Here is a 27849-nt window from a genome sequence, read left to right as displayed (position 1 = left end):
TATGGTTGGCCAACCTTATAACTCTGAACCAGTTCCTATATTATAAAAAAAGACTTTTTCATCACAAGTGTATTCTTTATACCAAATTTCTGATAGTATATAAAATGGTGTCTCACTACTGGCACACTTTTATCTTGATAATTGAGTTTGATTGATTTAAAAATATATATATAGAGCAATTGTCAAATGCTGTCTCGCTATTAATACAAAGCAATATTGCAGTTAACTATTTGTTACACCCAGATATCAATAGGCAATTTTTAACATTATATAATGTCAATGGAATCCTTCAGCAAAGTACTTGCTGTCCGTCTCCAACAATATAAAAAACAAACAAGGCAGTGATTCTTGTAAATCACCTGTCCGTTATTAAGTATGTCCTACTCTGTAGCAATCCTAACAAGTGCACTTGTCGATAATGTACCGTTAATCTACAGACCTTAGTTGTTGGTCCATAAAGTGTTTGAAGTGGCTTCCGTGTTTTGTAATATTCACTTGTGCGGTCCGCCGATACTGGAGCCGTCCGTCTCTGTCAGCGTCCTAACAGCTGTTTGCCCCAAATCTGCGCCTTCTCCGAACTAGGCTGTGATTGGATCTCCTGTGGGGGTTGGGTCCTGCTGTTGCTGCTGTGACGGCTCTACGGCAGACTTAGGCGGTGATTAGATTGTCGGGTTGGCCAACCATACGGATTATTTTGGGCTGTTTAACTTTTTTTTACTTTTTTGCTTGTTACCCCCTTTCTTTTTTTAGCCGCTAAAGGCAAGTGTATTGCTGTGTGATCACATAACTACTGCTCTGCTTTTTTAAGTATTATTTTCTAAAATATACCGCATATATTGTGCCAAAGCGCACATAATCTGGCTTATAATAAGCTTTTTCACATATTTTAGATTTTATAAGTCTATAGAATTAAAATAAAATTTCTTTTGATAAAATCAAAAACATTTTCTTCTTTGCTCTTATTTTTGGGTATAAGCCAATAGGCGCTCCTGTTTCTGCACCACACCCCCTCTTTAGGATCACTGTTTTGGGAGCTTAGAGGAATCTCCCATAGACCCAAGAGCTTTGTTCCCTTTCAGCGCAGACTGTATATATCTGTTTGAGTATCCATCATTGTGTTCATGCCCAGGAAGTTATTTAAGAGTTAGCACAACACAGTACTAAATGCAACTCAATAGATTTTAAATAGTCACAGTCATGTGATCAGGGGGCTGTCAGAAGATGCTTAGATACAAGGTAATTACAGAGGTAAAAAGTATATTAAAATACGGTAACTGTTTTGGTTGTGCAAAACTGGGGAATGGGTAATAAAGGGATTATCTATCTTTTTAAAACAATACAAATTCTATTGTAGACTGTCCCTTTAAAAATAAGCAAAACTATACTTTAAAAAAAAAAAAAAAATCTGTATGGGCTATATAAATGGATCATCTACAAAACATTTATGCAAAGAAAAATCTAGTGTACAATGTCCCTTTAAGAGTGTTACTTTAAAGCTCTTATGGCTTTTCTGCAGATGGGAAAGGCTTTAAATATACAGTTTTACATTATTCAATGGTGATCCACCAATTTCATTGTCAGTTGTTTGATTTCTGTGTCAGCCAATAAATATGTCTTCACTTTTATTCTAAGCAATCCTGAACCCATTAAAAAAAAAAATCTCCAAAATTCTAAATAACAATAATCATTTAGAGCATTTATTTGCAGGAAATGACAAGTGGTCAAAATAACAAAACAAAAAAAAATAAATGTATTAAAACCTAGAATAATGCAAAGAAGTGTGTATTCATTTTTAAACAAGCCACAAATAGTTGTTAAAATAGTTCCAACTTTCTATATCTTACCTGCTATGTGATGCAATACCCTTAACCCAATAACCACAATAAACACACGGACACCAGTTATGGGAGAAAAAAAACCTTCCCCGTCCGGGGACAAGGGTTGCATTTATTAAAGAATAACTTAATACTTAAACTTAAATAACTTAGTAACAATAACTTAGCGTTGGCCGGCAAGAAACATCCCTGTCCTACAACTCCTAAGAAAGGGGTGAGACCGCCCTAAAGGAATGGGGGGCGCCCCCCATTACAACAGCCTGGAGAGTTTTTTTAGGAGGGATCGTGCAGAGAGCCACCGAGCATCGGCCCTTGCGGCTGGCGTTGAATGTGCTTGCCTGTCCCCCTCCTCTTTTCACCCCGCCAGGCTGTCCCAACCGGATATTTGTCACACCCCTGCTGCCGCCACAACTTGAATCGTGGCACCATGTTCCTACCTAACTGGAGTTTAGGGACCCCCGAACTCTTAAGACAATGGTTCCTCGGCCAAAAGACTGTTAGTTCTGAAGGGGGGTCCCTAGAACAAAAATTAAAGCACTTTGGGCTTACTAAGGTCCGAATGACTATTCAGCCCCCAGCCAAAGTGATAGTATTGCCGGCATCGTCTCAGACCACAGTCCACTGGAACACACCATCCATAACTGGAACAGAACATCTGTAACTTGGGAGGGAAGACAAGAAACAGGTTAGTGACAGTACTTCCTGCCTGCAGTCCCTAATATAGGCTCTGCAACATCTCCCTCTAGCTGTCAGACCAGCTAAGACACCTAGACAGCAATACACCTAGCAATCAAGCCAAAAGTTAACCTTTAAGTTGCTGCACGCTTAATCAGCTCTCCACTTTCTATATCTTACCCCTTAGCCCAATAACCACAATAAACACGCAGACACCAGTTATGGGAGAAAAAAACCCTTCCCCGTCCGGGGACAAGGGTTGCATTTATTAAAGAATAACTTAATACTTAAACTTAAATAACTTAGTAACAATAACTTAGCGTTGGCCGGCAAGGAACATCCCTGTCCTACAACTCCTAAGAAAGGGGTGAGACCCCCCTAAAGGAATGGGGGGCGCCCCCCATTCCAACAGCCTGGAGGTTTTTTTAGGAGGGATCTTGCAGGGAACCACCGAGCGACGGCCCTTGCGGCTGGCGTTGAATGTGCTCGCCTGTCCCCCTCCTCTTTTCACCCCGCCAGGCTGTCCCAACCGGATATTTGTCACACCCCTGCTGCCGCCACCCAAAGAGGACAGGGAACTCTTGCCGCCACTAAACACAAAGGGAAGCCAGGGAACGCCTAATATTGTCCAAAAACAGATCAGTACCCGTATCCGAAAGATGTACCTCATCCCTGCGGAAGAGACCAGGGGAATCAATCCTGATGTTGTCATGGGTGATGACCTTACCCCCTGCCGCTAACACTGCCTTACCTACCTCCCTATTAAGCTTTCTCTTCACCCTAAAACCTGCCTTATGAGAACTCATGTGCCTCCAAACGTTTCTGGAAATAATTTGCGACCAAACAATCTTGACCCCAGGAAACTGAGCCGCCAACCACCAGATAAGCAGGACAGTCATCACCCTGAGCTAAAGCAGTGGGCGCTATTTCCCTAAACCTATCCCACTGACCCGTGGACAGAGCATCCGCGATGACGTTGCGTGTCCCGGGAACATGCCTTGCCGTGAATTAAATGTTATACCGCAAACAGAGCAAGACTAATTGGCGCAAGACATTAACTAAGAAGCAGACAGCCTATTGATGGCGTGAACTACGCTCAGATTGTCACACCAAAAATTGATGGCCCGGTTCTGTAATAGCCCTTACCATAACTCTACGGCCACTAAAATGGGGAAGAGCTCAAGTAATGTCAAGTTTTTTAACCACCCTGTGCCGCTCCATTCGGCTGGCCAGGTGGTTGCGAACCAAGATCCCTCAAAATAAGCCCATGACTCCCTGCTGCATCGGTGTATAAGTGCAGTTGCTCGCTGCTGACCGGTTTGGGCAACCAGATTCTCACGCCATTGAATTCCCGCAGGAACAAAAACCAAACTGTAAGATCTTTCTGGATATCTAGAGAAATCCTCACCGGGGCCCTAGGTAACCTAAGTCCCCTAGTTGCAGCTTTCATCCTGCGGTTAAATATCCTACCCATGGGGATCACCCTGGACGCGAAGTTCAATAGGCCTAGCAAAGACTGAAAGTTCCGAAATGTGGACCTCCCAGCCTCCCTGATATCCTGGATAGCAGACAACGCAGTATAAATTTCTATGCCTAAGAATACATTGCGCATGCACGGACCTTCTGTCTTCTCAGCTGCAAGCGGGACGCCTAAACGCGCGGACAATTGTTTCATGCTAGCAAGAAGCCTAGTGCAATCCCCAGATCCCGTCTTTCCTAAGAAGAGGAAATCGTCTAAATAATGAGCTACCTGCCCGAGCCCGGACTCGTATACAACTGCCCAATGCAGAAACGAACTAAACAGTTCAAAATATGCGCACGATATTGCGCAACCCATTGGCAAGCAGCGATCCACGTAGTACCGATCCTGAAACATGCACCCCATAAGATAGAAGCTCTCCGGGTGAATAGGGAGGAGGCGAAAGGCAGATTCTATGTCTACCTTTGCCATCTCTGCCTCTGGACCAAGCCCTTGAATAACCGCCAGGGCAGACTCGAAGGACTGATATGATACTGAAGTGTCTCCTTTGTCGAGAGCGTCATTCACAGATGCTCCCTCCGGGTGAGACAAATGCTGAATCAGCCTAAACTTCCCTGCCTCCTTCTTAGGCACTATTCCGAGTGGGGAGATAACTAGGTTCTCTAAGGGGACGTGCGAATAAGGACCCGCCATACGCCCCAAATCTACTTCCTTTGCTAATTTTTCTGCAACGGCCTGGGGGTGTTGAACTACTGCTTTAAGGATACGAACCACAAGAGAGGGGAAAACGGGACGCCTAACTGGAATACGAAAGCCAAATCATAAACCTGATCTGAGGAAGCCTGCCACCGCCTGGTCAGGATAAGCCCTAAGCAGGCTACAAATTTCCCCTAGCTCCAGGGGTGTATGGGCCCTTTCCCGCAGGAGCCGGTCTAAATGGAGCCCTCGTCCCACCTGACTCACGACGCGTGGGGCCCACTACAATAGATGCAGATGTGCCGAAAAAGACAGTGTGAACCCTTATCACACTGCTTTTCCTGAAACCGCCAACACTCTTTCCCTCCGCACCTCCTGAACTGTCTATTCGGTATGTTTGACATTGCGGGCCTTGCTTGCGCCATGACTATACTATCAGATAATTCTAGACCTGAAAACAGATCCATCTCCTTCATCCCAAAGTTAAGAATAGGATTAGACTCTAACCTGCTCCTGAATTCGGCGTCATATTGACGCCATGCCGTCCCCTTTCCTATGGTATGAATGTCATCTATGACTTCCATATATTTGAGGATATTGAGGTTGTGCTGAGGGTTAGCCTCCAAGTAACAGGAAGCCAACACGCGGAAGCAGCGCATCCACTCCTCATAAGTCTCAGGCCTCTTAACTTTTTTATCTCCTGTCCCCTCTTCGACCCTTTCCTTCAAATCCTGTGCCAACCTAGAAAGCTCAAATATCTTGACATACCTCCCCTCCTTAATGCGCCTGGCTATACGTGGTTTAAGATGGTAATGCAGCGAATTCACTATACCAGGATAAGTGTTGGATGTGCTCGCCACAAGCGACTTGGAGGAACTTGCTTGGCTACCTGACAGAGAACTAGTGCCTGTTATTCCCTGAGCTCCTGCTGATGCACCTAAATTAACTAATTAACTATCTTCCTAATGTATCTAAATAGCTTGCGCTGACCCTTATCCTTAAACCCTGAAGAACTGTCAGAACTGTGGAGTAACTATCCTCCCCCCTAAAGTGTGGTGCAGTTAGGGGCTCACCAGCTCCGGCCGTCGTCTCAGCTCCAGAAGACGCAGGAACGGATATTAATGGTGTAGGTCAGGGGATCTGTCTCACCGCTGAAGTCACAGTAGCCGCTGATGTCCCAGCCTGCATCTGCATTGCCGCAGTAGCTTCGCTGACAGATACTGCAGTAGCCGATGACGCCATTGAAACCTGTAAAACAAGAGGGCAAGTGGGGGTATCACTGGAGTCAACGATGAGGCCCCTTGCACCCTGCTCCTGTGTCTGTAGACCACCCACACCCTGCAAACTGCATGGCCCCCTAGCTAGCAGCCTCTTTTTAAGGTTTGATAAAATATTCATGTAACCCACTGTATTTTTTCCCTCCAATTTTTTTCATGGGCTCTTTTCCCTTCCTACCGCCACACTGCCCTTTTTTAAATGTTGCCTCTCTCCCCAGGCGGTCACCGCCAACTCCAGATGCCCCACTTACCGTAGTGGGGATACATGTGGACGATGTGGACGATGGCCTCCGGTCTCTGCGCACTTAAATTTGCAGAACAAGATGGCGCAGAGATACGGAGGGCGCGTGACATAGCGGGGGGCGGAGCGGAGCTAGTGACATCACGCGCGGGCGAGGCCCAGGAGATGAAGAGACCGACTGCACGGCTCCTAAACCATGCGACGGTGCAGGCCCCTGATCCGCTTCACCTCCACTGACCTCCCTCTGTCCGGGAGTCAGAGGGGGAGAGGCGGATCCATCAGACACAGCCGTGTCCTCTAAAAGGAGGGGGGACATAGGCTCCATAACTTGCCCATGCGTTTGTAAAGTGTGAAAGGGAGCAGGACCGGGGGGGGGGAGACCAGGGGCATTGGGGCCAAGTCCAGATGAAAAAGGGGCAATTCCGGAGGCAAGGGGGGCTAATAAGGAAGGGGGGAATGCCATAGCAGTGCCAGCAGGGGGGACTGAAAATATAGAAGGGGTAGAAGAAAAAATAGGGACAGACAGGGAAGAAGAAAAAGACACAGCAGGGACAGCTGAAGGAGAAGAAAAAAATAACAGAAGGTAGAGAAGAGGTAGAAGGGAGAGATATAGAATAGGCAGGGAGAAAAGAAGGGGCAGCAGCAGCTGCAGAAGAGGACAAGAGAGAATATGTAGCATGGGGAAAAGGCATAGCAGAGGGCACAGAAGGAGAGGGAGGGATAACATCCCCCATTGTAGAGACTGATGCTTTCTTCCTCTTTTCAGGTGTCTCCTTTTCATCGCCAAAACGCCTTGGAGCCCTGGAGGAGCGACAAGGCTTCACCATTGTTCCACCTGCAAGTGAAGAAACAGGTTAGTGACCCTACTTCTTGCCTGCAGTCCCTAATATAGGCACTGCAACATCTCCCTCTAGCTGTCAGACCAGCTAAGACACCTAGACAGCAATACACCTAGCAATCAAGCCAAAAGTTAACCCTCAAGTTAGCTCTCCACTTTCCTTAAAATGTCATTTGAAAGATAAATAGTTAGAAAATTTGTTAGACTTTTTCCCGCAACTGATTTATACAAATGCCTCGTGCTTTTTTTCAGATTTGAACAATGATGCACTCACCAATAAGACTGTTTTACAGTTTCTAGACAAGCAAATGGAGGTACACTGATATAGAAATACAATGTTAGAAAGTACCTCTGCTTGAGAGAATGAGTGGAAAATAATAGGTATGCACATTTTTTCAGAATTTGTCATTCGTTATAGAAAAAAACAACAAATATGGCTGTGGGGGGGGTCAGCGCTGTCGTTGTCATCGTCGTCGCCATCATCATCATCGTATTATAGTGCTGGATTCATTTATGTTAAGGGAAACACGTAAAGATCTGAATTAGCACATATATTTGTGTGTACACTTTTACATTTAAAGGGACAGTCTACTCAAAATTAAACTTTCATGATATAGATAGGGCATGCAATTTTAAACAACTTTCCAATTTACTTTTATCCTCAAATTTGCTTTGTTTGCCTGGTATTCTTTGTTGAAAGCTAAATCTAGGCAGGCTCATATGCTAATTTCTAAACCCTTGAAGGCTGCCTCTTATCGGAATGTACTTGACTGTTTTTCACAACTAGAGGGCGTTAGTTCATGTGTGACATATAGATTACATTGTGCTGACGCTCGTGTAGTTACATAATAGTCAGCACTGATTGGATAAAATGCAAGTAACAAAATTAAGTCCCATCACCCAGAACTGTTTACGTAGTGTCTCTAATGAGGAACCAGTCATACAGTTTTTAAGACCCTCTTACCGCAAGACATGATCATTGAATCTCCTTCTGGCTTCTCAACTCAGCACAACTCTGTCCACAGAGCTCGTCTGATCAGGTAAGGTGAAGTGATGTACTGACCTTCGCTATCGTATAGCAACACGGCTACTTTACTGCTCCTGAGACCCGGTTCGAGAGCGACGCCTATCCGCACTCCTCATCCCAGCTCCTAGGGTCAATCAACAGAGGCTTCGGATGCACGTGGTTAGGCCGAACCAATCACTTATCATAGCTTGATAAGCGCAAATCCTATGCAGGGTTAGCGGTAAGTAGGAATCTTTATCCAGACACAGACCAGGTTCCAGGGGTAATAGTGGAAGTGAATTCAGGAAAAGAGGGACTCCTTGTAGTCCCAGTAATGAGTAAGAACAAAAGGAAAAAGTCCTGGAAACATCCAATACTGATAAAACCAGCATTCATTTATTTAATTTTTTGCTGCAATGAATTGATCACTGAATTAACATGTTTAAAAGTATTGTGGGCGGTGTTTTACCCTCTTTACAATCAACCAATTAAATCATTCAAAAGGATTTTTAAGCTCAGCTGGCTAACACATTGTCAGGTCTATGAATACGGCACACACCGAAATGCGTAAGAACAGCCAGCATTCTGTGTCTTTTGTGTGCTTCAGTTTTAATATGAATTTTCAATAAAGCTGGTTTTATCACTATCGAATGTTTCCAGGACTTTATCCTTTTGTTCTGGCTAAAATGCAAGTCGGTCAAAATAACTAAAATAAGGGGGCAGTTTGCAGAGGCTTAGATACAAGGTAATCACTGAGGTAAAAAATATCTATACTATAATTGCCTTCGTAAAATGTCCGTCGCCAGTTGCGCATGCATCCTCAAAGGAATGTTGACTGCCCAAGGCAGCCAAAAGAATGTTGACTGTGCACGCAGCCAAAATAATGAACCTGGATGCAGCGTAGGCAAACCCGAAGCCTTAAAAAAAAAAAACGCAACCGCCCTGTACGAAATAACTGAAAAACACGTAACCACCCGCAAGAAATAAAAAAAAACACGTAACCGCCCGCACGAAGTATAACAAAAAAATCCTAACCTCCCGCACAAAGTATTAACAAACACCTAAACTGCCAACCCCCAAATCGCAAAACAATAAAGTAATTAACCCCTAATTCACAAATAACATAGTTAAAATATTAACCCCTAAACCACCAACCCCCACATCGCAATAAACCTAATTAACCTTTTAACCCCTAAATCGACAAACCCCCACATCGCAATAAACCCAATTAACCTATTAACCACTAAAACAACAAACCCCCACATCGCAATAAACCTAATTAACCTCTTAACCGACAAACCCCCACATTGCAATAAAACTAATTAACCTATTTACTCCTAAACCACCAACCCCGCACAAAGTAAATAACTAACGGCTAGATTTGGAGTTTGGCGTTAGCCGTGAAAACCAGCGTTAGAGGCTCCTAACGCTGGTTTTAGGCTAACTCCGGTATTTGGAGTCACTCAAAAAAGGGTCTAACGCTCACTTTTCAGCCGCGACTTTTCCATACCGCTGATCCCCTTACGTCAATTGCGTATCCTATCTTTTCAATGGGATCTTTCTAACTCCGGTATTTAGAGTCGTGTCTGAAGTGAGCGTTAGAAATCTAACGACAAAACTCCAGCCGCAGAAAAAAGTCAGTAGTTAAGAGCTTTTTGGGCTAACGCCGGTTCATAAAGCATAAAGTACACTAACACCCATAAACTACCTATGTACCCCTAAACCGAGGCCCCCCCACATCGCCGCCACGCAATTAAATTTTTTAACCCCTAATCTGCCGACCGCCACCTACGTTATACTTATGTACCCCTAATCTGCTGCCCCTAACACCGCCGACCCCTGTATTATATTTATTAACCCCTAATCTGCCCCCCACAACGTCGCCGCCAGCTACCTACAATAATTAACCCCTAATCTGCCGACCGCAAAGCACCGCCACCTACATTATAGCTATGTACCCCTAATCTGCTGCCCCCAACACCGCTGACCCCTATATTATATTTATTAACCCCTAATCTGCCCCCCTCAACGTCGCCTCCACCTGCCTACACTTATTAACCGCTAATCTGCCGAGCGGAGCGCACCGCTACTATAATAAAGTTATTAACCCCTAATCCGCCTCACTAACCCTATAATAAATAGTATTAACCCCTAATCTGCCCTCCCTAACATCGCCGACACCTAACTTCAATTATTAACCCCTAATCTGCCGACCGGAGCTCACCACTATTCTAATAAATGTATTAACCCCTAAAGCTAAGTCTAACCCTAACACTAACACCCCCCTAAATTAAATATAATTTTAATCTAACGAAATAAATTAACTCTTATTAAATAAATTATTCCTATTTAAAGCTAAATACTTACCTGTAAAATAAATCCTAATATAGCTACAATATAACTAATAGTTACATTGTAGCTATTGTAGGATTTATATTTATTTTACAGGCAACTTTGTAATTATTTTAACCAGGTACAATAGCTATTAAATAGTTAAGAACTATTTAATAGCTACCTAGTTAAAATAATTACAAAATTACCTGTAAAATAAATCCTAACCTAAGTTACAATTAAACCTAACACTATACTATCATTAAATTAATTAAATAAAATACCTATAATTACCTACAATTAAACCTAACACTACACTATCAATACATTAATTAAATACAATATCTACAAATAACTACAATGAAATAAACTAACTAAAGTACAAAAAATAAAAAAGAACTAAGTTACAAAAAAATAAAAAAATATTTACAAACATAAGAAAAATATTACAACAATTTTAAACTAATTACACCTACTCTAAGCCCCCTAATAAAATAACAAAGACCCCCAAAATAAAAAATGCCCTACCCTATTCTAAATTACTAAAGTTCAAAGCTCTTTTACCTTACCAGCCCTGAACAGGGCCCTTTGCGGGGCATGCCCCAAGAAGTTCAGCTCTTTTGCCTGTAAAAAAAAACATACAATACCCCCCCAACATTACAACCCACCACCCACATACCCCTAATCTAACCCAAACCCCCCTTAAATAAACCTAACACTAAGCCCCTGAAGATCATCCTACCTTGTCTTCACCTCACCAGGTATCACCGATCCGTCCTGGCTCCAAAATCTTCATCCAACCCAAGCGGGGGCTGGCGATCCATCATCCGGTGGCTGAAGAGGTCCAGAAGAGGCTCCAAAGTCTTCATCCTATCCGGGAAGAAGAGGCGATCCGGACCGGCAACCATCTTGATCCAAGCGGCATCTTCTATCTTCATCCGATGACGACCGGCTCCATCCTGAAGACCTCCACCGCGGACCCATCTTCTTCCGGCGACGTCCAACTGAAGAATGACGGTTCCTTTAAGGGACGTCATCCAAGATGGCGTCCCTCAAATTCCGATTGGCTGATAGGATTCTATCAGCCAATCGGAATTAAGGTAGGAATATTCTGATTGGCTGATGGAATCAGCCAATCAGAATCAAGTTCAATCCGATTGGCTGATCCAATCAGCCAATCAGATTGAGCTCGCATTCTATTGGCTGATCGGAACAGCCAATCAGAATATTCCTACCTTAATTCCGATTGGCTGATAGAATCCTATCAGCCAATCGGAATTCGAGGGACGCCATCTTGGATGACGTCCCTTAAAGGAACCGTCATTCTTCAGTTGGACGTCGCCGGAAGAAGATGGGTCCGCGGTGGAGGTCTTCAGGAGCCTAACGCAGCCTTTATGTGGACTCTCAATATAAGAGTTATTTTTATGGTGCGGCCAGAAAAAAGCCGGCGTTAGCTTTTCGGGTCGTTACCGACAAAACTCCAAATCTAGCCGTAATTTATTACTAAGCCCCCTAACCTAACACTCCCTAAATTAACCCCAATACTAAGTTACACTTAAATAAAACCTAACATTAATCCCTTAAGGACCACAGCACTTTTCCATTTTCTGTCCGTTTGGGACCAAGGCTATTTTTACATTTCTGCGGTGTTTGTGTTTAACTGTAATTTTCCTCTTACTCATTTACTGTACCCACACATATTATATACAGTTTTCTCGCCATTAAATGGACTTTCTAAAGATACCATTATTTTCATCATATCTTATTATTTACTATAAAAAATTTCTATAAAATATGAGGAAAAAATACTCACTTTTTCTAACTTTGACCCCCAAAATCTGTTACATATCTACAACCACCAAAAAACACCCATGCTAAATAATTTCTAAATGTTGTCCTGAGTTTAGAAATACCCAATGTTTACATGTTCTTTGCTTTTTTTTTTTTTACAAGTTATAGGGCAATAAATACAAGTAGCACATTGCTATTTCCAAACCATTTTTTTTTCAAAATTAGCGATAGTTACATTGGAACACTGATATCTTTCAGGAATCCCTGAATATCACTTGACATGTATATATTTTTTTTGGAAGACATCCCAAAGTATTGATCTAGGCCCATTTTGGTATATTTCATGCCACCATTTCACCGCCAAATGCGATCAAATAAAAATAATTGTTCACTTTTCACAAATATTTTCACAAACTTTAGGATTCTCACTGAAAATATTCACAAACAGCTTGTGCAATTATGGCATAAATGGTAGTAAATGCTTCTCTGGGATCCCCTTTGTTCAGAAATAGCAGACATATATGGCTTTGGCGTTGCTTTTTGGTAATTAGAAGGACGCTAAATGCCACTGCGCACCACACATGTATTACGCCCAGCAGTGAAGGGTGTAATTAGGGAGCATGTAATTTTTCTGTAGTGTAGCTCCCCCCCCCCCCAAAAAAAAAACAACAACTCCCACCCCCTCCCAGATCCCTTAGATCCCATAGATCGCCAAAAAAACAACTAAACTACCCATTGCCCCTGAAGGGGCATTTGTATGGGCATTGCCCTTAAAAGAGCATTCAGCTCTTTTACTGCCCAGCTCTTTTCCATCCCATTAAATCCCTAATCTTAAAAAAAATTAAAAAAAATATAAAATAAAATCTTAACACTAATCCCCAAATAGGTACTCACCGTTCCTGAAGTCCAGCAAAGAAGGTCTCCTACCATCTTCTATCTTTATTCAGAGTGAAGGCGACGCAGAGCGGAGGTATGGAGCTGGCTTCCCCTATGTGTGGATCCTCAGCGGTGGTCCTTGGCGGTGGTCGGCAGCGGCGTGGAGGCTCCTCTTCATGCGATTGTCCGTCGCACACTGAAAATTGAATGCAAGGTATTGGGGCACCTTGCATTCCTATTGGCTGAAATTTTGAAATCAGCCAATAGGATGAGAGCTACTGAAATCTTATTGGCTGATTTGAACAGCCAATAGAATTTCAGTAGCTTTAATCCTATTGGCTGATTTCAAAATTTCAGTCAATAGGAATGCAAAGTACCCCAAATTGATTGCAGTAACTTGAATTTAATCTTCAGTGTACGACAGACATCGGATGAAGAGGAGCCTCCATGCCGCCGAGGAACGCTGCCGTTGGGGACCACCGCTGTTGAGGACCGCGGCTGAGGATTCCCGCATCGGGTAGACAGCTCAGCACCTCCGCTTCATGATGCCTTAATTCTGGATGAAGATAGAAGATGATGGAGCCACCTGGAAGAAGACCTCCGCTGAACTTCAGGATCAGTAAGTACCTATTTGGGGCTTAGGCTTTTTTTTTTGGGGGGGGGGGGGGATTTTTTATAGGGGTATTAGTTTTGGTTTAAATTTTTTATTTTGGATAGCTTTGTTTATTTTTTTCTGTAATTTTACATTTTTTATTTTGTGTAATTTTAGCTTTGGGGTTTGTAGTTTTTTTTTTTTTTAATAGTCTGTCCTCTGGGCAGGCATATCGCCTAGTATTAATATAAGAGTATTGGTTATGCAAAACTGGGGAATGGGTAATAAAGGGATTATCTATCTTTTTAAAGGGACAGTATACACTCATTTTCATATAACTGCATGTAATAGACACTACTATAAAGAATAATATGCACAGATACTGATATAAAAATCCAGTATAAAACTGTTTAAAAACTTACTTAGAAGATGTCAGTTTGGCTCTGTTGAAAAGGTAGCTGGAAAGCCCACTGCAAGTGGCAAATAAGACACTTCCCCCTCCCCCTTCTTTTGCATATGAAAAGACCCTTTACACAAACAGGAGCAAGCTGGAGAAGGTAGCTGACGGTATTCACATAAAACTTTGGGGCTTGGTTAGGAGTCTGAAAATCAGAGCAATGTTATTTAAAAATAAGCAAAACTATACATTAATTTAAAAAAAAAACTTTATGGGCTATATAAATAGATCATCTACAAAACATTTATGCAAAGAAAAAATGAGTGTATAATGTCCCTTTAAACAATAAAAATGTATGGAGGAGACTGTCCCTTTAAAAATCAAGTGCTAAAAATAGCTGAATGCCATTGCCTACAACTATATTAACTATTTGTCTCTATAACGAATGCGCAGGGTCCTTCTTTTCTGCTTGTCTTACTCTGATACCCCCGGTGCATGACATATGTACTATTGCTATGTTTTTAATCAATAAAACATGGAAGGAATGAATTTACCTGCCTAGTTCGGCTCTTTACATTCTGAGAGACATATGGGATTTGATTCTTTGGTGGATTTCTGTTTGCCAGAGTTTTTTTGTTCCTGTGGTAATAAAAGCAGCCCAGGAACATTTTGAAGACCAGCCCTATTTTCTGTTGAGTCTGTAGAATGCACACGAACCATGTTATATAGACGCCTACAACCCAGTTTCATCCATGACTCTTTTTCACAATGTGAATCTTAAGAAGATACTCAAAGTAGTGTGTCACTCATGGTGTGACTTTACTAGACACTAGAAACCATTCAAAGAAGGGCTACTAAATGGTACATGATCTAGGAAATAAAACTTACGAGGAAATATGTTTTAACCTTATTATGTATAGCTCAAAGGAGAAAAGAAGATATATTATACAACTGCATTGCTTCCACAGCAACACCGCCCTCTTAAATAGTATTGGCCAGCCCCATCGGGAAATCTCCTGGTGTCCTGGTATGCCAATCCAGCCTTGCGACTGCCAAATTCTGAAAATATGCATATACCTAGAAAATAATATGATCTTGTTGCAAGAAATAATAAAATATAATATGTATACCAGTTTATCCTACGCTGAAGATTGTAATGTGTATTAATTGAGTAAATTATAATAAAGAACATAAACAGATTTAAAATCTGTTGGATTAAACTATTTTTTATTTTTTTTTAGATATTAAAAGATTATCAGGACAAATTCCAAAACCTAAGCAGGACAGAAATCAATTTACTGGTGTGGAAGCTTCACGGAGTATTTGACAAGTTGAAAGAAGCTCAAAGTAAAGGTAAAGTTGGCTTGTAAAGAGTTACTAACCTAGCTACACTGCATACTTTCTGTATCTCAATAACATTTGTTTCATTTTAAGCTTACTGGAAGATAATATCTGAAACAAAATGTCCGATGCCTTTGGCACCCAGAAATGGTGGACTGGTGTGTGTTTATCTGGCTAATGTCCAGTACTGCAAGCCCGTGTGTGCTAAGGTAGGTTTACTGTGTTAGTGTTGTCACAAAGGTCTTGCTTTATGTAGCAATTTATGTTAAGTTATAATAAAGCTTGTTTACAGACTTAGCATTAGGTTTCTACTGTTTAGTTTCTGGTGCATATGAAACAGAAAATAATCATTTATTTTGTACACCTTTCCTAAGGGATATGACTTCTCATTCCTGAGAAGGAGCAGGTTGTATGAAGAATGTGGGAATCACACTCGCTTTTCCTGGACAACCCAATATATTGCTGGTCAGAGGTTAGCAGAATGCATAGGTAAGTTCTGAATTCTGATATTATTAAGTATTCTAAGCCAATGCTTTTACTTGTTTTTCATATGTAGCAGACTTTCCTATTAGAGTGCAAAACGCTTCTATGCATGTGAGTTACAGGTCATGGATTCTGTCACATTTTTTTTTTAAAAAGCAAGAAAATACATGGATATAAATTGTAGAAAACCACACATGCAATATGTAGTGTATTTTATAATCTAGTTCATTATTGTCTCTATTAGGAAATTCATTCATGCTTTTCCTTACTTCCCAATTCTATTAAGACTCAACTACTGGTTGCCAGTTACTGTATAATCTTTAAATCTGGGGTCTTCAAACTTTTTTTCCTAAGACCCAGTGCAATGATATCATATAGCTTTGCGACCCCATTTTTATGCTTGGTATGAAAATTTCTGAAGTAATTCACAACAAGATAGCTTGTTAAAGTGACTAAAATTTGTACGTACTTTATCCCTGATTCTAGTTGAACTTGAAAGTGTTGAAAAGGTAATAACACACACACTCTCATTCAATACACACACCACACACACCCTCTCATAAAACGCACACACTATACACGCTCTAATACAATGCACACACCACACACCCTCTCATACAACACACACACACCACACACCCTCTCATACAACACACACACCACACACCCTCTCATACAACACATACACGCACTCTCATATTACACATACACCACATCCTCTCATGCAAAGCACACACGCACTCTCATACAACACACACACCACAACCTCTCATACAACACAGTTAGGTTTAAGAAAAAAGGGGAGGAGCAGAGGGTGTCTAGCCTCTATTCTAGTAAGCTCCTCACTGTCTTAAAATGCAAAACAAGAATAGTGCAATTACAAGTGAAAAGGGCGCTTTGCAGTAGACACCAGTGAATCACAATAATGCATATAATTTTAAAATATTTTATAAGAATAATTAATAAAATGAAATAGCAACAGCATATGACATACACTCAAAATTAATCAGGGACGTCTCCCTTAAGTTCGCTAGCTTAAAAGTTCAAAAAGTTATCCAGACAATATAACTTAATTTGCCAAAAACTTTTAATGCTGTATCAGCGTAATTGCACAATTCCAGTGTTTCACTGTCCCAATATTCTCCTACCAGTTATTTACTGGATTTTGGAAACAGAGCCGCATCTTAATGCAAGATAACAATAAAAAAATACAATATTACCGTAAGAAAGAATTTTTACCAGATTGACAAACTTCTACTCGCATCTCCAAAAAAGGCCACAAAACTCTTGACCAGTAACAGAAGTAATCACCCACTCTGTAAAAATTACCATATTTCTTCAACTTAGTTGATGCTACATTAGGCCATATAATACACCTATCTCTATAATCTTATATGGTTACAAGTACCGATATCTGGGAGCCGCATAATAAACACACAACCCCCCCCCCCCAAAAAAAAACGAATTAAGCATATGATCCACCTTTTTAATAATCACCCTATTTCATGATCTAAAACTGGAATAATTTGGGTTATTCTAAGCTGAAAATCATTCCCCATATGAGCGATGAAATTCCCCCAAATTTTGCTATATTCTCTAATCCCGTTGGGTTTGTAGTATTTAGTGTCGAGAGCCTCCAGAATAGCCTGTTTAGCTAAGCGATTTTTAATTGCACCAATCAAAGGGATATCCTTACTTATGAGAATTACCCATTGGATAAATGTATACTTTGGACCCCAATCTATTTCTTTATTTATAAACAAGATGCTTTCTATTGTTAACCTGATAGTTCTCCTCAAGATAGATGAAACTAAAAATTCAATTTTACCCCAAAGCTGATAAAGTTTTGGACAACGATATAGCAAATGTAAGATGTTAGGGTCCTCCACCCTACATTTTTTGCAAACATTTTCCGTTTGAATTTTCCTTTTAATTGCTCTCCTAGGGGTAATATAATCTAGATGGATCAACCTAAAGTGTGATTCTCTGAGTTTGGCTGATCTAGTCACTGATTTAATAATTGTAAAGCTATTTTAGATATTCAATTCCTCATTGAATTGGTTATCAAGCTTTCCCCACTTAAGGTTATATTCCTTGGCTGCCGCTTCCACTGCCAGGATTTGTAAAACACTATATATATATGAGAGTAAACTTTTTTTTAACTTGGACCCATCAACTATTGGATGTTTTAGGCCCAAGTTTGGATCAAGTTCTTGCATCTGTAATAAATAGTGTTTTGCTTGCATAAAATAGAATTTGTCTTTTAATAGGAGATTATGTATTCTGTGAAAGTCTTTGAAGTTATATGGTTTATTAGTAAGTGGATCCAAGAGATGGTTAATAAATAAAGATTTTGTACTAGCCCAGAGTTGAAATACTTTATATTGAGTTCCCGGTACAAATCTAGGATTGCCCAGGAGGGGGAGTTGTTTTAAAACCCAAAAACTTCCTCCCATAGTCTTCATCATAGTTCTCCAGGCAATAAGTATGTCCTTTAGCAGAGGATGGGCATAAATATCACTTCCTAATTCCATATTGGTTGCGTGCAAAATAAAAGGCAAAGAGAATGGTGAACAAATTATATCATCAATACTACAGTTAGTGAAATTATCAGTTTGAGCTATCCAATCTAACGGATATCTTAAGAAAGCAGCAACATTATACAATTTAATATGGGGTAGCTCCAATCCCCCTTTCACCAGGGGGAGATAAAATGTGTCCAACCTAAGATTCCTGGGTTTCTTTCCCTGCCAAAGAAAGAATTGCAACGCTTTTGTGAATTTTTTAAGATCTTGTGATTTAATTGCCAAGGGCAGCATCCTAAGAGGATACAGAATTCTCGGTAAAATAAGCATTTTAAAGGCTGCCACCCTGCCGGACAAGGACAATGATAGATTAACCCACGATTCCAATCTTTTTGCGTTATTTTGAAGAGACGAAGAAATATTAAGACTATACCATTTGGATGTTTCTACTGACAGATAAATTCCCAGGTATTTTAAGATTTTGGTTTCCATAAAAGGATATGTATGCTCCGAGTCTCTTTTAAGCCAAAGTATATTAGACTTAGAATAATTTATTTTATATCCTGAGACACTACCATAAGCATCCAATAGATTATTAATTTCACTAACCTGCTGATCCGGTGACACTATGCCCATTAATAGATCATCTGCAAAGGGCGAAAACTTAAAATTCACCTTACCTAATTTAATTCCCCTGAGATGTTCTCTTAACCTAATAGCTAATGTTTCCAGGATCAAATCGAAAAGAAGGGGTAACATAGGACAACCTTGTCTGGTCCCTCTTCCTAAGGCAAAATTAGGAGATAAAAAATTATTAACCATGATTGAGGCATTAAAGCCAGAATAAAGATTAGAAACCAACTTTAAAAAAATTCCCTTCAGACCAAATCTCCTTAAGGTCTCAAACATAAAGCTCCACTCCACTCTGTCGAAAGCCTTCTCTGCATCAAAAGACAACAGGAAGGCCTCCGGCAGGGCCGCAAGCTCCTCCTCTCCCTTCTGACCCCAATATTGACATAATATATGTAAAATCTTCTTAATGTTCGGTTTTGAGGTTCTCCCCATTACGAAACCTGCTTGATCTAAATGGATTAATTTAGGCAATATTAATTTGAATCTATCAGCCAGAATTTTCATAAAAATCTTGTAGTCAAGATTTAATACAGATATAGGCCTATATGAGGACATCTGTGTAATAGCTTTATCTTCTATCTGTAATAATATGATATTGGCAGCTTTAAACTGAGATGATATCTTCTTATCATAGGAGTAATACTAATCAAAAAGTTCCCTAAGGTCAGGTATAATCTCATCTTTCAAGAGAAAGTAAAATTCTAGTGGTAGAACATCTGGTCCGGGGGCTTTACCCTTCCTCATTCCTTTCATAGTCTTAATAATATCCTGTTCTGTTATAGGTGCATTTAATATCCTCTGCCGATATCTCTGGCAATTTCAAGTTTCCAAAGAAACCCTAGATATCTTCTCCCTTTGGGGATTGTGAGGAGTATAAATTTATAACATAATTTTGGAAGAGCTTAAATATTTCTTCTATTTTGTTCGTAATTTCCCCCCCCCCTCTTTTATCACTGTAATGGAATTTTTCTTTTTGGTTTTATTAAATAAATGTGCTGCTAGATACTTTTCCACCTTATTTCCAAATATCTCAAACTGCATTGTACTTCTAACTATTGCCTTACCTGCCAGGCTTAGTAAAAAGTGATCTCTATCCTTTTTTATTTTATAATAATTATATTTATTCTCCTTAGATGGATGTCTTTTGAGGCTTGCATAAGCATCAGAGAGAGAATCTGCTAATTTTCTATTCTGATAATTACCTTCTTTCTTTAGTTTAATTAAATAAGACGTTATATCTGCCTTCATTGTGACTTTAGCCGCCTCCCAGTAGATTCCTTTATTATTTTTATGCTCTAAATTATTGAGTCTATATTCATTCCATTTTTGTTTTAAAAATTCAGCAAAGCTGATTGATTTTGCCAAGAAACTCAGAAAAAAAGCATTATAATAAGTTTTACGGGATTCATTTAAAGGGACATTAAACACTTTGAGATGGTAATATAAAATGATAAATTGTATATATAAAACAACTCTGCAATACACTTTCATTATTTATTTTGTCCTCTTTGCCTGTAATTCCATTCTGAAATTGTGAGCTTTTCAGTTCCTGTTAGAAATGGAAGTGCACAACACTGTTAAATCCAGCACAACCATTGGCTGCACACTCTAATGACCTATGTATAACTGACCCTAATTGGCCACAGCAGAGAAGGTAACACAAGTTACAACATGGCAGCTTCCAGTGTTTTATAGACACTAAAACTTTAAACTTATTTCCTCACTATTTAAACAACTAATGAAACTTTAAAAAATACATCTACATGTTAGTCATGGACTAATCTTTTCTTTGAATGCCTCATTCTATCTAGCATGTATTTAGTGTTTAATGTCCCTTTAAGATTAAAATAACTGGAGAGTGGTCCAAAAGGACAAAATCCTGGATTTTTACATCTATGACATTAGTCACCAATGAGTCTGATGTTAGAAAAATGTCTAATCTGGCCATGGTGTTATGAGTTTTGGATAAGCAGGTAAATTCTAAATTGTTAGGATTTAGTAGTCTCCATACATCAACCACTTTCTAATTGGAAGCCAAAGATGAAAACACCTTTTTTTCATAGCTTAAATTGCATTTGCGTCTCTCAACAGTCCTTTTTACATAAAGATTTTTCCTGTCTAAGAATGAGTTTGGCGTTACGTTGTAATCCCCCATTAATATTAATTTACCATCTGGGTTTTTATCCAAAACTCTATAAATTTTCTTCCAGAACTTTGAATAAATATTATTAGGCCCATATATGTTTCCTATTACATAGTCCTTACCTTCAAGATCTATGTTTATGAATACATATCTTCCCTCCTTGTCTATTATTTTCTGTTTAATTTCATATTTTAAGTTTTGATTTAGTAGTATAGCTAGCCTTCTCGCTGCTTTGCTATACGAGGAACTAATAACCTCACCTATCCATTTAGCCTTGATTTTTGAATGCTCTAATTCTGTAAGGTGCGTTTCTTGGAGGCCAATGTTATCCATTTTTTTCTTTCTTAAATAATTTAGGATGGTCTTACGCTTAATCGGGGAGTTAATGCCTCTCACATTCCACGATAATAATTTTACCATTACTTAACTAAATAGGGATAGGAAAACTGAAAGTAATCCATTCTCCTATCTAGTTTCCGGAATTAATGAACTGGCTTCCTTCACCAGAGATTTAAAAAAAAAAAAGACACCCCTAACCCCTAACCAACTCAAGTTCTAAATTCAGTGTGGAAAGAGCACAGAGAATCAAATAGAGGTCAAATAGGCCATGACCGGTGGTGGTGCAATATTTAAACTTTCAAGCTAAAACGGAAATTATCAGAGCCTTTAGAAAAACACAACATTTAATGCATAAGGAGGACAGGCTATTGCTTTTCCAGGACTTTTCATATAAAACTGCATCAAAAAGGAGACTTTTCTCAAGTATTTGTACACAACTAGTTAAAGAAGGAAGATATTTTTCATTACTCTACCCAGCTAAAATTAGAATTAAATCTGGCAATTACTTTTTTGTTTTTGAAACGCCTGAACAGGCACAATTTTTTTTGAACAAGGATAATACCATTCTTTGGGGTTGACTTCCCTGCTAGAATTTTTTTTTTTTTTTTAAAACAGAACCTTTTTTTTTTTACACAAATAGAACCTATTGTTTTTACTTAAGGTTTAGTTAAGAACTATAATATGTAATAGATATTTATTGCTGTAAAAGTATAAGTGGATCATAATGTTAATATTGTTTGGGTCACTGAATGGTTTATGGGTATTTTTTTTTTGGGGGGGGTTCAACACAAACAGAATCTAGTGTTATCACTTAAGGATTAGTCAAAAAATGCAATACCTAATAGATGGTTATTGATGTAAAGTATAAGTGGATCATAATGTTAATAATGTTTGGGACACTGAAGGGTTTATGGGTAGGTTTTTTTTTTTTTTAACACAAATAGTATTTATTGTTTTCACTTAAGGTTTAGCTAAGAATTATAGTATCTAATAGATGGTTAATGCTGTAAAAGTATTTTTTGTTTGTTTTGTTAAACCCAAACAGAATTTATTGATATCACTTAAGGTTTAGTCATGAAATGCAATATCTCATAGTAGGATATTGCTGTAAAGTATAAGTGGAACATAATGTAAATAAAAAACACATAAACGTTACCTCACCACAGTATGTATCATACCACACCAAGACTGCAATCCCTCTTTGGAAGGTAAAAATGAGCAGCTCCTCACAGCGTTGTACACTCTTTGAGTAGGGATTTCCTGCTGCTCCGTTTGAGTCACCTGTGTGTGTGATTGGTAATGCGGTCGACCATCTGACCTGAGATGTCCTCTGATTGGTCCAAAGTCGCTCTTTCAGTTTAAGGCTTCTATTTTAATGTCGTCTGCACAGACTTGACAGATATTGACTTGCAAATATCACTGTGGCACTCCACAGTCCTCAACGCGTTTTGCCCGTTTTGTAGGGCTTTATCAAGATATCATACAACACACACAATCTCATACAACACACCACACACTCTCATTCAATACACACACCACACACAACCTCTCATACAATGCACACACCACACACCCTCTCATACAACAAATACACGCACTCTCCTATTACACATACAACACACCACACCCTCTCATACAAAGCACACAGACACTCTCATACAACACATAGATCACAACCTCTCATACAACACACACACCACAAGCACTCTCATACAATACATACACACACTCTCATATTACACATACAACACACCACACCCTCTCATACAACAAACACACTCTCATACAACACACACACCACAGGCACTCTCATACACACACTCTCATACAACACACACACCACAACCTCTCATACAACACACACACCACACACACTCTCACACAACACACATACCACAGCCTCTCATACAACACACACACCACACACACTCTCAAACAATACATACACACACTTTCATACAACACACACACCACAACCTCTCACACAACACACACACCACACGCACTCTCAGACAACAAAAACACCACAACCTCTCATACAACACACACACCACACGCACTCTCATACAACACATACACACACTCTCCTATTACACATACAACACACCACACCCTGTCATACAACGCACACAGACACTCTCATACAACACACAGATCACAACCTCTCATACAACACACACACCACAAGCACTCTCATACAATACATACACACACTCTCATATTACACATACAACATACCACACTCTCTCATACAACAAACACACTCTCATACAACACACACACCACAGGCACTCTCATACACACACTCTCATACAACACACATACCACAGCCTCTCATACAACACACACACCACACACACTCTAAAACAATACATACACACACTTTCATACAACACACACACCACAACCTCTCACACAACACACACACCACACGCACTCTCAGACAACACAAACACCACAACCTCTCATACAACACATACACGCACTCTCCTATTACACTTACAACACACCACACCCTCTCATACAACGCACACAGACACTCTCATACAACACACAGATCACAACCTCTCATACAACACACACACCACAAGCACTCTCATACAATACATACACACATTCTCATATTACACATACAACATACCACACTCTCTCATACAACAAACACACTCTCATACAACACACACACCACAGGCACTCTCATACACACACTCTCATACAACACACACACACCACAAACTCTCATACAACCCACATCACACACACTCTCACACAACACATACACACACTCTCATACAACACACATACCACAGCCTCTCATACAACACACACACCACACACACTCTCATACAATACATACACACACTCTCATACAACACACACACCACAACCTCTCACACAACACACACACCACACGCACTCTCAGACAACACAAACACCACAACCTCTCATACAACACACACACCACACGCACTCTCATACAACACATACACGCACTCTCCTATTACACATACAACACACCACACCCTCTCATACAACGCACACAGACACTCTCATACAACACACACACAACACGCACTCTCATACAATACATACACACACTCATACAACAAAAACACCACAACCTCTCATACAACACACACACCACACACACTCTCACACAACACCTACACACACTCTCATACAACACACACACCACAACCTCTCATACAACACACACACCACACACACTCTCATACAATACATACACACACTCTCATACAACACACACACACCACAACCACTCTCATACAAAACATACACACACTCTCAAACAACACACACACCACAACCTCTCATACAACACACACACCACACGCACTCTTATACAACACATACGCACACTCTCATATTACACATACAACACGCACCCTCCTACAAAAAAGACAGTTGCAACCCAGTAAACATGGTATTGTTACCCAGTATTAGGTCCCAACCTGTGTTCGGAAGAAACCTGCTTAAAATTATCAATAACTTATTGTGACTTGCTAGATATTTGAAATTGTGTAATTTGTTTTTATCTGTTGATATTATCTGTACATGTATCTATCATCTATCTGTTTGACTCTCTATCTATCTATCTATCTATCTATTAGATAATTGGATCTAAATATAATATGATTATTTTTTTCTTGTCTGTATTTCTAGCTTCTTCCAATGCTGTAAGCGGGGTTTCAACGGCTTACTTTGATAAGGGTGTCAACTGTCAACAAATTAGCTCTGATCCAGTTTCTGAAGAAAATGTAATAAACACATTCCTGGCAGAACTTAAAGCTTATAATATTAATAAGCCCCATATGGAGATGGAGTATGACTTTGTATTGTGTGGAGATCAGTGATTGTTGTTCTCTAATGTGTCATTTTTAGAGTATTCACAGGTTCTTACAACAGCACAGTAACCCAGATTCCAATAAAAATGTTCTCTCTGTTTGTCTCTTTTATTTTTAATTTTTCCGTGTGTCATTGTAAGCACCCTAGTAAATCTATATATGAGATATTGCAAAACAATATAGATATAATGAAGTGTGCAAAAACAAAGATTAACCTGAGAATAGTATACAGATATTTTTTTTTATATTAGTTGTTTAAATATAGAATACATAGGTGTAAAGGTATTGGAGGATATTTATCAAAGCCTCAACCGCAAATACGCTGGAATTCTGCAGCGTAATTGTTGCGAGCTTGATCCGACCTAGTTATCAAAGCCTACAGACTGGCAAAAGTTTAAATTTGTGACGTAACATACGATCCGCCGGTCTCAATCTGACGCAGATCGATGCTTACATCACTACAGATGTTCCGAATACACATTCGGCTCTATTTGACACTTTTTGCCAGTTATCAAACTTCTAACAGGTAGGCTCGCGGCTATTCCGGCCCAGCGTACCTGGTTTTCAATCCGCCACCCTGAAGGCCGCGGATGCCATAGAAATCAATGGGAGCCTTAAAGCAGGGAAAGCTTATGTTCGATGCTGCAAGACAAATAAATATAACCCATTGATTTCTAGGGTAGAAAACAAGTTACGTTTACACCTAACACCCTAACATAAACCCAGAGTCTAAAAACCCCTAATCTGCCGCCCCTACATCGCCGCCACCTAAATAAAGTTATTAACCCCTATCCTGCCACTCCCGGACCCCCCACAACCTAAATAAAGTTGTTAACCTCTATCCCGCTGCTCCCCGACACCGCCGCCACTAAATAAACGTATTAAACCCTAGACCTCTGGCCTCCCACATCACTATCACTAACTAAACCTATTAACCCCTAAACCGCCAGCCCCCACATCGCCATAAACTAAATTAAGCTATTAACCCCTAAACCTAACAAGCCGCTAACTTTAAATTAAAATTACAACATCCCTATCTTAAAATAAATTTAAGCTTACCTGTAGAATTAAAATAAACTAATTTTAAACTATTAATTAACCTACCCTAACTATTATACTACAATTAAATTAAACTAGCAATTAAATAAACTAAATTACGTATTTAAAAACCCTAACCCTACTCAAATTATTTAAATATACTATTTAACCTTATTAAAAATTACTAAATTCCAAAAAAATAAACGCTAAGTTACAAAAAATAAAACACACTAAATTACGAAAAACAAACAAACCACATTATCAAAAATAAAAAAGAATTACACTAATAGCCCTATCAAAATAAAAAAGCACCCCCAAAATAAAAAAAACCCTAGCCTACAATAAACTACCAATGGCCCTTAAAAGGGCCTTTTGTGGGGCATTGCCCCAAAGAAATCAGCTCTTTTACCTGTAAAAAAAAATACAAACACCCCCAACAGTAAAACCCACCACCCAACCAACTAACCCCCCAAGTAAAACCCTATCTAAAATAACCTAAGCTCCCCATTGCCCTGAAAAGGGCATTTGTATGGGCATTGCCCTTAAAAGGGCATTTAGCTCTTTTACCTGCCGAGACCCTAATCTAAAAATAAAACCCACCCAAACAACCCTTAAATAAACCTAACACTAACCCCCAACGATCCACTTACAGTTCTTGAAGTCCTGCTTTAAGGATCCATCCAGCTGGCAAGAAGTCTTCACCAGGGCGGCAAGAAATCTTCATCCGGGCGGCCTCTTCCATCTTCATCCAGCCAGCGAAGTCCTCATCCAGACGGCAAGAAGTCTTCATCCAGACGGCATCTTCTATCTTCATCCATCCGGCGCAGAGCGGGTCCATCAGGAAGACATCTGGCGCGGAGCTCCTCTTCATACGGTCGCCGTGGTAAACTGGAACTTGAATGCAAGTGACGTCATCCAAGATGGTTTCTTTTGTATTCCTATTGGCTGAAATCAGCCAATAGGATTTGAGCAGATCTCATCCTATTGGCTGTTCCAATCAGCCAATAGGATGAGAGCTCAATCCTATTGGCTGATTGGAACAGCCAATAGGATGAGAGCTGCTCAAATCCTATTGGTTGATTGGAACAGCCAATAGGATTTTAGCAGCTCTAATCCTATTGGCTGATTGGAACCTTTCAGCCAATAGGAATGCAAGGGACGCCATCTTGGATGACGTCACTTGCATTCAAGTTCCAGTTTACGGCGGCGGCCGTATAAAGAGGAGCTCCGCGCATGATGTCTTCAGGATGGACCCACTCCGCACCAGATGGATGAAGATAGAAGATGCCATCTGGATGAAGACTTCTTGCCGTCTGGATGAGTACTTCGCCGGCTGGATGAAGATGAAAGAGGCCGCCTGGATGAAGACTTTTTCCCACCCGGATAAAGACTTCTTGCCGGCTGGATGGATCCTTCAAGCGGGACTTCAAGAACTGTAAGTGGATC

At 40.1% G+C, this 27849-nt stretch overlaps 1 protein-coding gene across 1 annotated transcript in view; it reads left to right on the top strand.

Moving 5' to 3' along the window:
* LOC128639497 (uncharacterized) overlaps positions 1 to 25483 on the top strand; it is a 37108-nt gene extending 11625 nt beyond the window's left edge. The window contains exons 2-7 of the mRNA XM_053691637.1: positions 6971 to 7057; positions 7295 to 7356; positions 15277 to 15388; positions 15470 to 15585; positions 15751 to 15865; positions 25184 to 25483. Coding sequence (XP_053547612.1) covers positions 6971 to 7057; positions 7295 to 7356; positions 15277 to 15388; positions 15470 to 15585; positions 15751 to 15865; positions 25184 to 25374 — 683 coding nt within the window. The 3' untranslated portion in view covers positions 25375 to 25483. The remainder of the gene's footprint in view (positions 1 to 6970; positions 7058 to 7294; positions 7357 to 15276; positions 15389 to 15469; positions 15586 to 15750; positions 15866 to 25183) is intronic.
* The last annotated feature ends 2366 nt before the right edge of the window (positions 25484 to 27849 follow it).

Source organism: Bombina bombina, chromosome 9 (genome assembly GCF_027579735.1).
Source record: "Bombina bombina isolate aBomBom1 chromosome 9, aBomBom1.pri, whole genome shotgun sequence".
Lineage (NCBI taxonomy): Eukaryota > Metazoa > Chordata > Amphibia > Anura > Bombinatoridae > Bombina > Bombina bombina.
This window is presented reverse-complemented; position numbering and strand designations above follow the sequence as displayed.